General features: G+C 32.8%; 1 protein-coding gene across 1 annotated transcript in view; it reads right to left on the bottom strand.

Annotated features, from left to right (window-relative positions):
* LOC126878993 (mitochondrial import receptor subunit TOM40 homolog 1-like) overlaps positions 1-13,244 on the bottom strand; it is a 31,275-nt gene extending 18,031 nt beyond the window's left edge. The window contains exons 1-2 of the mRNA XM_050641872.1: positions 12,914-13,244; positions 10,580-10,842 (exon numbers count right to left, since the gene is read on the bottom strand). Coding sequence (XP_050497829.1) covers positions 10,580-10,842; positions 12,914-13,067 — 417 coding nt within the window. The 5' untranslated portion in view covers positions 13,068-13,244. The remainder of the gene's footprint in view (positions 1-10,579; positions 10,843-12,913) is intronic.
* Positions 13,245-13,693: the final 449 nt, after the last annotated feature.

The following is a 13,693-nucleotide window of genomic DNA, read 5'->3' as shown; positions in this document are numbered from 1 at the left end:
TTGTGTTTTTGGATTTGTGTTTCTCTGTAGTCAAATAGTAAAATATTTACACTATTTGTCACCGTGTTGTGTAATTATATCCGAAACTTACATGTCAATTAGAAGGACCTCGCTGGTGTAGTTGCTAGGGCGTTAGCTCCGAGATTGGAATGACGCGGGTTCGAATCCTGGGCGATTCATATATTTTTTTTTATTTTTGGTTGTTTTAATAAAAATTTTTTGAAAGTGGTAGATAAGAAAGTTAGTTTAATTTTTAAATAAAATACAAATAACCTGTTAAGTATATTTACTTCGTTGAAATTACCTATATAATAAAAGAATATCTTCTTACGTGCGTACAAAGTACACACACATTCTTTTTTTTTATTAACGGGATAACCCCAATAACAGTAAAATACAATAAACGAAAAGTTAGGTTTCATAAATCTAGACAGAAATAGTAAACTTTTGAATTTACAACTAAACATAGAACACTAAACCTAAAAACGTAACAGGCATTTAAGCAGGGCCGGCGATAACGGGCCTGCACTGCAGGCGGGCGCCCTTGTTTGGGGGGGCGCCAAAATGGGCTTTTTTCTGCTGGTGTGAACAAAATATTAATTTAAAAGAATCTGAAGGGCGCCTATGCTAGTGTTGCAGGCGGGCGCCTGATACTCTAGCGCCGGTACTGCATTTAAGTAAACTACAAATATACAATTATCCAATACAAATATCACAATTAAACAAATCTATTACATATTAAATATTTCACCTTGTAAGATAGGTACCTTTTAAGTTGACTCAAACTGATGATTGAAATAAGTCCACATCTGTGGTATTCAACAATCTCATATATCTGTGTAACACACTATTACATACTACCACATGATTGTTTTAGGAAGGGGGATATTAAAAGTAGCTATATGGCGCAAACCTAAATAAGGTACCTTAAATCTGATTTCATTCAGAAGGTAAGGGCCATCAATAAGAGTATTTATAATTTTAAAAATAAAAGCAGAACCTGAAATATCCCGCCTAATACTAAGTGGTGGTAATCCTAGTCGTTGTTCCATATTAGAATAATTATGATTTACAACTATGTTGTGAGTTCTAAATTCATTAACTTTTGATGACGAATAAAAGTTTGAAGTGTCTTTTAGCTAGATTTGTATGAATACTTAATCAATGTTTAATGTCTTTTAATATTGAAAGTCAACCAAACTTATATGGAATCACTATGTATTTGAAATCTGCAGCTTTGGGAAACTGTAGGTGTAAATATTTTAGTTGAACTGACAAGAAGAAGAGTTGCTGTGTCCAAGGACTATACCTACAGCAGGAGAAAGTTACGGGATTCTGAGTTACCCAGGCAGCATAAGATTGATCACGTAAATTGGTGTCTTATTCCAAGACTGGAATAATGGAAATTGGAAAAGTGTGCTATTTTCAAATGAAAACAGAATATGTAAAATCAGATGATTAACCTTCTTATGAAAAAATGGATGTAAGTCCGGTTCTGCTAAATCGAATTTTGCATACTTGGTCTTGTTGAAATCAGCTCTTTTTCGTCAGTGTAATTGTTTTATTTTCGAAATAGCCTAATAAGTAATATGCAAGCTGGGAGGCGTTATTTAATTATTTTCAGAAATCTAGTTTTCTTTGGAAAATATTAAATACAAGTATGCATTTTTAATCCTGTATTACAAAATTAGTCTAAATTAGTAACATAATACCGAAAAGGCATGTCGATACCTTTTTTGTATCTCGAGATATCTTAAAAAACGTGTAAATGTTAAAAAACTGTTAATGTTACCGGTAAACGAAGTTAAGGAAAAGTAAGTGTGCTATGGAAAAAACAAAGAAACATTTTCTAGATGTAAACGTATATAATTAATTAAAACAACAATAAGACAAACAACGCTATAAAATATAACAAAAAATAAAAGCAACTACTTAGTGACGACCTAAATGGCCCATCATTTTCGATGCAAGCATTTACTCTTTCAAGAGTAGATTAAACAGCAGTCTGAATCTCTGCTTTCGCAATGCTTTGAATTGCGTTTCGTATTCTCTAGATTCTAGATAATTTTTTATCGAGTAGTGGGCCTAGCAGTGGCGGCTTGTCCTATGAGGCAGGTGAGGCAGTGCCTCACCAGTATATCAATCAACTATTTACGTTATTTCGTTGTTTCATAATCAGTTTTTTAAATATAATTTAGCTTTTTGAAATTTCCTAAATAACTTTATTTTTATGAAAAAAAAATTAAAATCGGTACGGCCCTGACTCTTTATCTTTGTATCCGTCTTGCACGTGCCAGTATTATATGCATCTATGCAACATGCATCTCATTCCAACTTTCTCAAATCATTTCAGTTGAAGCTAGCCTCACACCATTCTTATCTAGCATACTACCGTTTCTTAAAATGGGACAACGACAACAGTAAAAGCGGCAAAATTTGAAAAATGTGCCACCGATTCTGGGAACAAAATTCATCTATCCTTGAGGCCGGCCTCAAACACGTGTTTTTTTAGTTACGAAGTTACTTGACCTTGCTTCCCTTATTTACTTAAGGTTCCGCGGAACGGAATATGAATAGTCGAACTGAACCGACTACAAGCACAAGTCGATTGCACATCATAGCTTTCTATGCATACGCAGTATTGGGACCGTGCAAGTTCGGAAAAGCGACACCTGGTTTCTTCGCTCTGCACTTTTATTCGCACTTTTAATTATATTGGCCAATCATATGGTCCTGGTTACTGGATAATTGTCAAGGCCATAGTCCAAAAAAAAATAATAAGAAGAAAAAATAAGATTTAGGTTATGTTATTAAAACGTAAACAATTGTATGTAGTAAATAAAATTAGTTAGTAAAATGCAGTACTGCAAGCAAAATACAATTAATTAAATTTACCTTTATATAATAATTGCATATCATATCAATATTGTGAAGCAATATATAATTTTTCTTCTTAAGTGACAATAGGTATGAAATGTACGTCAATTTGACAATTTCAATTGACAATATGAATTATTTAAGAAAGTTGCAATATTTCTCCGCTATTCGCGCACGATCGTTTCGCGTATCCCTTCCGAGTACTTGCACACCGCGAATATGCGAATGGATTATTATATTTTACAAGTTTATGGATATGTATTTAAAACATTGTTCATTTTAAATCATTGTTCATTATCACCTAATATATTGTTCTGAAGCTATTTGTTTGTGGCATTTATGTAATTTTTTATTCTAAATAAGTCACAATTTAACTTAAAAAATGATTTTTTTAACTTTTGCACTTCCACATCGGACGTTTACATACAAAAGTAGATTGTAAGTGTTTTAAAAATGTTAATTTTGTGTTTGTGTTTTTTTTTTGTAAAATTCATAACTAATAAATTATGTTTCCTTATTTATTGGTTACATTTACATACAAAAGTAGTTTTAAGTGTTTCAAAAATGTTGTATGTTGTGGTTCTGTTTTTTTGTAAAATTTTTTTGAACATAGTTATTCAAATCAGAGTGGGCAAAAGATTTAAGCAAATAATATTGCAACATGATTCCCACAGCCTTAGCTCATTCCCCATATATCTTCCACGATTTTTGAAAAAACTCAAACTCTTTTGTTATGTAAAATTTGAAGTTTTCGATATGGAATTGAAATTCAAAATAACTCTGTGCACTGAGAAAACATTTGAGTTGATCGCATTCACGGGAAAACTTTTAGAGAACTAATCGGCAGCAAATATTTCTTAAGGATTTTTTGTCCGGAATTGATTGTGGGGATATTTTGTCTAAAAAATGTGTGGTGATTATTCGTACGGGATTTTTTGTGGGAATTGTTTGTCCGGGGATTATTTGTGCGGGGATTTCTTGTGGGGATTTTTTGTCCGAGGATTATTTGTCTGGGGATTTTTTGTCCAAGGATAATTTGTGGGGATTTTTTGTCCGGGATTATTTGTCCTAGCTTCGTCCTAGAGTTATGACGTCACAAAATCGACTTTCCGGCCATTAAAGAGAAGCTAATCATAATAATAAAATTCCTCAGGTGTAGTGTGCCTCACCACCTTCTACTATCACGAGCCGCCCCTGGGGCCTAGCGGCAAAAACAAGGTCTTTAATCCGTCCCCATAAATAAAAGTCTAAAACAGTTAAATCTGTTGCTATTTAATCTACTCTTAAAAGAGTAAATGCTTGCATCAAAAATTATGGGCAACAATTTGAACATGTAGGCAGTCACTAAGACTAAGTAAGTACCTAGTTGCTTTTATTTCTATGTTATATTTTATAGTGTTGTTTGTCTTACTGTTGTTTTAATTAATTATATACGTTTACATCTGGAAAATCTTTATTTTTTTCCATAGCACACTACTTTTCCTTAACCTCGTTTACCGGTGATGATAACAGTTATGTTTAGAATTTACACATTTCTTAAGATATCTCGAGATAGAAAAAAGGTATCGACATGCGGTTTTCGGTATTATGTTGCTAATTTGGTCTAATTTTGTAATACAGGATTAGAAATGCATACTTGTATTTAATATTTTCCAAAGAAAACTAGATTTCTGAAAATAATTAAATAACGCCTCCTAGCTTGCATATTACTTATTAGGCTTTTTCAAAAATAAGACACTTACATTGACGAAAAAGAGCTGATTTCAACAAGACCAAGTATACAAAAATCGATTTAGCAGAACCGGACTTACAGCCATTTTTTCATAAGAAGGTTCCCACTCACCCCCACCTCTTATTTGCAAAGGTAGACTTAAACTTGTGAAATCAAATATGCGCAGAATTTTATGAAGAATACGATGATTCGATTTACAGTACCCTTTCATTAGGTAAATTTTGTAACATTTTGATTTTTTAATTTTTGATATTCAATTGCGCCCTCTCGCGGTGGACCTACAATTATAAAAATAATTTCCAGGCTTTTCCCGAGGCAACTTTTGTTATAAATATTTTTTTCTCAAAGCTGTACTATAAACGGTTCCTGAGATATGGCCGAGAGCCATTCTTATTGGGACACCCGGTACTTAGAGGGTGAGGAGGACAAGCAAGAATGAAAACTGCCAGATTTGTTCACAAATATAAAGGAGGTAGGGTCATGTTCTGGAGAGGAATTAGGATCGGTACAAAAAATCATTTAATTTTCATCCAACGAACTTTAATAGTTCACAGCTATAGGCCATTCCACGAATATACAACTGTTTTCGATTATCGCGACCACGAATATTTTAGTGTGCAACATAAGAAGTACGAAAGTAAATGGCTCTAATAATTATTCCAATAATCAATAATGTAATTTGCAATTTACTTTCGTTCTTCATATTTTGCACAGTAAAATATTCGTTGTCGAGATAATTCAAAACAGTCGTATATTCGTGGAATAGAGTATATGTTGATTTGGTACTATAACCTGTAGTTAGGCTCCGGAGAGGTGCAAAGAAAGAATATTAAATTTAGGTTTAATTCATTTAAAATAATAAAAAATATCAGATGATTCCAAATAAGTTTGGTTGAGTGTATATGTTGTATTTACCTAAATAAACTTGTATCTAAAATTTTTCCATTATCCTGTGTAATCACTCTTATGTTCAATTACAAAGGTGGTAAGCCATATGCATATTTGTGAAAAAAGAGGTAAGTCAAATATCGCTTTAAATATATTGTGATCACAAATACTCAGTAAAAAAATTTTTAATCCATGTAGTACAAGTACAGTAGAACCCCAGGGACCGAACCTTGGCACGGATAATTGAAACTCACGGATAATCCAAACATTTATTTCTCATACATAATACATATGTACTGTTGTGATCTTACTTTTGAAATCTAATGATGTTCTCATATGTAATTTATCTTAATTAATTAATCAATAATTATCTCATTAATCAAACAGATCAAATATCAATATAGTGTCAATCTCAGGGCTAAATTATAATATCAATTACTTACTTTCGTGGCTTCAAAGTATTTCTCAGTGGATTCCTAATCGGGATAGATAAAAGAGAGTAAAATAATACACACATACGGATTTCAATTAGAAATTATAAAAATCGTTTATTTTATCTAAATGGCACTAACTGCTTAATATTTCTTATATCTTATCTTTCTATCTTTATTTAATACAACAGTTACAAAAATGGGAATCTTATTTCTTTTTGTCTCCAAATTTATTTTATTTATAATGAACTATTATGATTTATTAGTAACAAATTGATTTAGGTTTGATGAAATTTTTTTAATAGTGATTGTGTGGCTCAATTTTCAATGTGGTATTTAATACACAAACCATACATTCATGTCATAACAAATTAGACTGACCTTTACTGATGATTTGATAATGTCTTCACACAAAACACGTTTCCTATTGGCTTGGGTTGTGATCCAACGACTCGTCCAAGTCTTCCAGTAATGCCTCTGTTCCTTTGAAAACTACGCCTCATACAGCACTCGTTCCTGCCTTATCCTGATGCCGTGTTCCACCTTTTTTAAACACTTCAACAAACCGGGATACTCGGGAAAACTGAAGACCAGCTTCAAAATTATATCAAAAATTTTAAACTTGTATCTTCATTCTGTAGAGGTACCAATGAACATGGTGGAGCAGCTGTATATGTTCGAGATAAATATGCCAGTACAGCCAGGGAGGACATTATTAGTTTGTCTGAAAAATCAGTATTTGAATGTGCAGCAGCAGAAGTCCAGCTTAATAAAATGAAGATTGTTGTGCTATCAATTTACAGAACCGAACAACCACAGATTCTTATTGAGAAATTAGATGAAATATTGTCCGATTTGATTTGTAAAGATTGTAAAATTTTTTTAGCAGGAGATTTTAACTTAAATATACTCCAGGACGCAAAATGGCCAGGTATTTTTAAAAATTTTTTAAGCTCTTTTAATATAATTCCTTCAATAACAGAATTCACACGCATAGATGGTGCCAAAAAATCGTGCATTGACAATATTTATACAAATATTGAAGCATTTTCATCAAAAGTTTTCAACCCTCACACATCAGATCATTTGGCTCAGATAGTTAGATTTGAGATCGGTGGAGTGCCTTCGGTAAGTAGTAAAAAACGTCAGTTTAATGCAGAAAACAAACAACATTTCAAATTCTTGTTAAGTCAGGTGGATTGGTCAAATCTCTTTGCATGTCATTCTTCACAAATAGACAGCCAATGGGAAGAATTTAAAAATATTATAGAAACATTATTTCAGCAATGTTTTCCTATAAAAAGATTTAATAGCAAAAATCGTAAAGATAGTTGGACAAGTGCACCAGAGGTTACTTCCTGTAAATCACGGCTGGATATTTTGTTCACTTTAAGTGCCAATAATGAGCTGTATCGAGAGGACTATAGGGCTGAAAAGCATAGATATAATAAACTTTTGGTCGAGTCTCGAAAAAACTTTTATCATAAAAGGTTGGAAAGTAGTGATAACAAGTCTAAGGTTTCATGGCAAATAATCAAAGAAATTAAAGGGAACTCAAAAAGCTCCAATGTTCTGGGCTTACAAGGTGAGTCGAATGCTCTATCCAATGAAATCAACACTTTTATGGCAAATGCAGTCAATAAAATCAAGCCAGTAGAAAACTTCAGCATTAATATCAGCACTGTCTCAGAAAGTATGTTTTTGTTTTCTGTTTCTGAAACTGAAATTCTAAAAATAATTCAAAATCTAAAAAATAAACATAGCTCTGGTCATGATGGAATTTCCACAAATATCATTAAGTATGTTGCACATGAATTAAGTTATCCTCTAACTTACATTATAAATAATTCCTTCGCATATGGCTACTTTCCACAAAATTTAAAGATAGCTCTGGTGAAACCACTGCACAAGAAAGGGGATCCAACTAAAGTGGAAAATTATCGACCCATCAGTCTTCTCTCGTCCTTCTCTAAGATTTTTGAAAAAGCTATGTATAATAGACTTGAAAATTTCTTCAGGTCAAAAAATCTTCTCAAACAAACACAGCATGGTTTCCTAAAGGGCAAATCAACTGATACAGCTATATTTGACTTTGTTACTAAAATACTTGAAAACTTGGAACTAAAAAACAAAACACTAGGAGCTTTTCTAGATCTGTCAAAAGCATTTGACAGTTTAGATCATCAAATACTGCTGATCAAACTTGAAAAGTATGGAATACGAGGCCCAGCTTTACGTTGGATCGAGTCATTATCACAGGAAGGTCACAGAGAGTTTGTCTGGAAACTAATGGTGAGAGAACACTCTCAGAAGCACTGAATCTCGAGTTGGGGATACCCCAGGGAAGTGTTCTTGGACCTTTTTTATTTCTTGTATACATCAATGATCTTGCTGAATCTGTAACAGATGAATCATCTAGCCTTATTAATTTCGCAGATGACTCAAATTATCTGATTTGGGCCAAAACTGTTGAAGAGTTGCTCTTGAAAACAGGTGAAAATCTGGAGAGGGCTGAGAGATGGTTCGCTGGGAATAAATTATTGTTGAACTGTGATAAGACTGTCTTCATCTATTTTAGAACCATTCAGTCTCGAGGTCCGATCACGAATATGGTAAATATTCAATCAGACCACATAGAAACATCCAACTCTGTCAAATTCCTGGGTATCTACATTGACCAATATCTGCAGTGGGATGTACACCTATTGCAGTTATGTAAAAAACTGAACTCTGCATGCTACTCAATAAGAGTGCTTAAAGAGTACTTACAGCAGGATACTCTTCTTACTGTTTATTATGCTAACTTTTATTCTCAACTACGTTATGGAATCATGTTCTGGGGAAATGCAGTGGCAACATCAGAGCTTCTTATCATTCAGAAAAAAGTAATACGGATTATTCTTGGGATGAAAATCAAAGACTCATGCAGGGGGAAATTTAAACTACTAAATATACTTACTTTTCCAGCCATCTACATTTATGAATGTTTAAAGTTTCTTTTTAAGAACCCTTTATTATTTAACCATTACATCCCCAATCATACCCATCACACAAGAGCTCTAAACCTAACTATCCCTAGACACAGGCTTACTCTAACAGAACGAAGTCCACTATATGCCTGTATCAACTTCCACAACAAGTTACCATCAGCGTTAAAACAAGAGATTCAATTTGGAAGATTTAAAAGAGAGTTATTTAAATATCTGGTCATTGTAGAACCATATACTGTGGTGGAATACCTGGAGTATTAGTTGTTTTTGTTTTTGTAACATGTAATGTCTAAATTTTTATTTTTAATTTTAACTATGATAAAAATTGTTCTATGTACTTTAGATTTATACAATCTCTTTTCTTTTTACTTTTACATTTACTTGACGTTATTTGCTCAAATATGTAAAAATTTTATGCAAATAAAAATTATTCTATTCTATTCTATTCTATTCTATACTCTAGACTCAAGGAGTTATATACTATCTCGACTCAGCCTATCACTCGTTCCACGATATCTTACTTTTTAATTTTCAAAAACAAAACTAACTAACCCGGCGTTTCACTATTTTGTACACTCTTCTCGAAAACTGGACTTCGCCTCTCTATCGCTCAAAACACCTGACTCTCATTGCTCATTCATTCTCCTCCTTCCAAAATACCCCTTCCAGCATTCAAAAAACAACCAATCCCAAGCAACTTTCAATTATCCGTATTTACCAACACAAACTTTCCTTTTTCTAAATATCTTAATGGATTTCAAGAAAAAATAATATTCCCCATTTCAATTTTACTTTCCACATTAATCCTCTTTACAAATTTAATAACCTATTATCTTATTTACTAGAATATGAGTTATCGGTGGTTATTGACAACCTTTCCACGAACACTTTATTTTAAACATCACTCTAATTGTTTACTTGAGTCGTATTGTTCCTGGGGTTCGTAAACACTTCTCCGAAACACTTTCTTAAAAACTACCTATACAAAATTTGTTTTTTACAGGGTGTTCCAAACTTACATGCCCTCGGTCGAGAAAAACGAAAACCTTTATTTTTATTTGAATTTTAAATATAACTATAGACTTTTATTTCTTATGTCAAATAGGAATATAACAGTACCTACCATAAAAAAAAAGAAAAAATTTAATCTTTCGTTATGAGTCTTTTTCTCAGCGTATAGGGTTTAAGACGAATGATTTACAGTGACGCTACTTTGATAAAACCTCAAAAATGCAATTTGAGTAATAGAAAATCATAGCATGGATAATCCGCAGCCCGGATAATCCGCACATGGATAATCAGGGTTCTACTGTACATGTAAAAACAAATATCAAGTAGATTATCGTTCTAAACATCTGTAAAAAATTAACTTTTTTTTGTAAAATTTTAAATACTGTTTTTTTTTTGTTTTCACCTTTTATGACTTGTCCCCCTTTTTGTGCCCAACAGTGGTTTGATTTACAATGAATTCAGGACTATTTTTTATTTTGGCAATAAGGTCAACTCTGATATAGATAATGACATGCACCATAATTTATACTGTGCACACCTTACATATTATTTAAATTATCTGATGGCGAATTAGATAAAGGTCAGACATCTGCCTTTTGCAGCATGCAAAAGATATACTTAAATTATCCAGTAAAAATTAAAAAGTATACCTGTGCTCCAAATTTTGTTTGAAGATTTGGCTGAATTTGGTGTATAATAGTGGCATTCAGATTCCCTGAGGGATCAATATCACCCAGCAATATAGGATATGCCTCTGTTGGTGATATTTGTTTTGTTCCCACATAAGTAGCTCCAAATCTATATCCACTGGGAGTAACAGAGCTCATATTTATTGTGTGGGATATTTGGAAGTGATTACTAAGACCTCTTGTAAGCATAACTCTAGCGCCTTCAAAACATGTGGGGAAAACATCTGAAAAAAAAATCAGTTATTTATTTAATTGATCTATACATAAAAACCAAATTAATAAAAAAATAATTTTCACTCTTTAAAACTAAAACTTAAAACCCCTAAATGAAAAACAGCTCCATCACAATACCAGAAGTTACATTCAGTATGGGAAATGAATTCAGCATGTTCAACACAGGGCCGGACTGGCTCATAAAAAAGGCGCCAATCCAAATCCCAAAAAACGCGCCAAACGCCAGACCCCCACCTCTACTTTACATCAAACTTTTTTCAAATCCTAACGCATGTCAAGTAAGTCAATATTATTACTGGTCAATTTTTTTAAGTTTAATTTTAATTTAAATCCATAAAGTAATTTACTATTTTTATTGGGAATAGTAAATTATATTAAGATACCATAAAAATATACCTTCAGTTTCCCAGTACCTATCCCTTTTACTCCACACTCTTTGGTAGTCTCTGGAGATAAATTTTTAAAGTTTGGGTAATTTTATTCTACAGAGGAATCTACTGGTTCACAAACATTTAACAAATTATCAAGATGTAGAGGTTAAAAACAATTTTTATCAGCATTTAATTTTTTTAAATGGATAGATACAAAGGAAGGCAAAAGGCTCACCGGCCTGTAGGCCGGCGGGCCAGTCCGGGCTTGGTTCCACATCAATAGAACAGAGTCCTGCTAAATACAATAACAATAATAGAACTCCCTGAACTTTTTTATCTGTAACTAGCATTTTCTATCTATTTCTTGTATTCTTTTTGTGTATACATGAATGACTGTCTGTTTTTCAATGGGCCTCTAATAGTAAGTTGTCATTCCATCTTTTTCGTGGTCTTCCCACTGATTGTCTTCTTATTGGGGAACCTTTCTTGTATTGTACAACATAAACATTGACGTTAACTATAGTGAAGGTTTCATGATCCTGTATTATATTGAAAATTTTTACCTACTCCTCTTTGGCCTTCAATTTCTACAATGTTGATATATTATATTTATAATTTTAATTTACTGTTATTATTATTTAAATACTTACCTATTTATAATTATTACATTATTTATACTAAATGATATCTATTTAATTTAATGGGAATTATCATTTTAATTGTAATTAAAAATATGTTTTATTTTAATGTTTTTGATTAATGTTTGAATAAAATAACTAAATCGAGTTCTCCACGTTTCACTCTGTTGCTCATGATACCTTGTTTATTCTTATTATACCAAGTTTTCAACTACAGTTACCAGACACATTCACTGTTTGTATATTACGAATTTCCTAACAATAATTTCATTAATTCCATTTTGATGTTTCACATTTACTCGATTCACTTTAAATTTTTTGTTTATATAAATATGAAATATCACTCATTTTGAGCTTTGTTTATTATTAGTACTATATAAAATTCAAGATTTTGAAGTATAGCAATAATATAAAAATCAAAACCTAAACTATAAAAAATAGTGAATATAAATAAAATACCAACTTTTTAATATTGATAACCTTTAACACATTAACAGGTTGATTGCTGACTACTCCGATCGGAGTGTGCCAGTCTCCTTCAGTGATGCCGGCTACTCCAATCGGAGTATAGATCAAATAATCGAAGTAAGACTCACAGAGTAGCTGGAGTTACCGAAGGAAGCTGTTTTGCCCGCCGACAATCAACCTGTTAAAGGCCATGTAAGGAGTATCAACATTGAGATTCTGAACATAGAGCCAGAAGTAAAAAAATATTTAATTTGGCAGTTAATGTGTTAAGTATACTTCTATTCATAATAACTGTTAAAATAACGAATCTTATGCATTATATATATACAGATACACTGTGTGTCCTGCCCTTTAAAGTAATGACTACAACCTCAAAATAAAACTAGATAGGGTCAGTCCACATTACCCAACTGCTTGATATAAAGATGTGTACATATGTATATATAATATAATTGTTTTTTTTTCTACTTTTTAACTTAAGAAGGATAGAACAAAGGACACATGTTATCACAATTATTTGTCCTACAATTTTTTAAATGACTGGCATAGGTAGGTATTAAAAATTAGGTTAGGATGCGACATACTTTTGCACTTTGAATGAATCTCTTCTAATGGTCCTGGATTTTCAATCACCTCCGGAGGACTAGCTGCAGGATCAGTATCCTTCTTCCTTGGGAAGGTTGTACTTGGTGGAGGTGGTGGAGGAGGGTTAGAAGAATAAGCGTGTACATTACCCATTACTTTTAATATATTTACGGACTGATAATAGGTGAATTTCAACTATTAAAAATTCTGCATGTGCTTCACACTTTCAGTCAATAAGTATAATCTAAGCAACAATTTTAGAAACCACCACACATTTTTGGAATTTGCTTGGTTTTGACTTGACACTTGACACTATAGTTGCAAATGACAGAAGGAAACAGTTGATGTGCTGTGCTGTGGGCTGTGGTTGACACAGAGCAAGTTCACTATTCACCAGAGATATGTCAACAATAGATCAGGTTAGTCATATGCCACTCAATGCATTGGGGTGTAACGCCGATATCAACTACGGTGGTCTAGCTATCTTTGTCTGTCGTGCGAGTATGAGCGTATCTACCAAGAGGTGGGAGCGGTGGGAGTAATGGAACGACAGTTACACAGAGGCGGCAGCCATCATATGCTAGAGAGAGAAAGCTAAGCGCCGGTAGAGAGAGATAGATAGACCACCGACCCGAACTGTTCCGCGTTACGCTATTTTTCGAACTGGCCTAATCTATTCTGTTATATCTATGCTATAGGGCTTTTCATTCACAGTCATTTGTTTCGAGCTTGTGTCATGTGTCACATAATATTAATAGGAAGTTTTTGTTGCTACGTAA

Source organism: Diabrotica virgifera, chromosome 1 (genome assembly GCF_917563875.1).
Source record: "Diabrotica virgifera virgifera chromosome 1, PGI_DIABVI_V3a".
NCBI lineage: Eukaryota > Metazoa > Arthropoda > Insecta > Coleoptera > Chrysomelidae > Diabrotica > Diabrotica virgifera.
The sequence above is the reverse complement of the archived record's forward strand: the minus strand, read 5'-3'. Positions and strand labels throughout refer to the sequence as shown.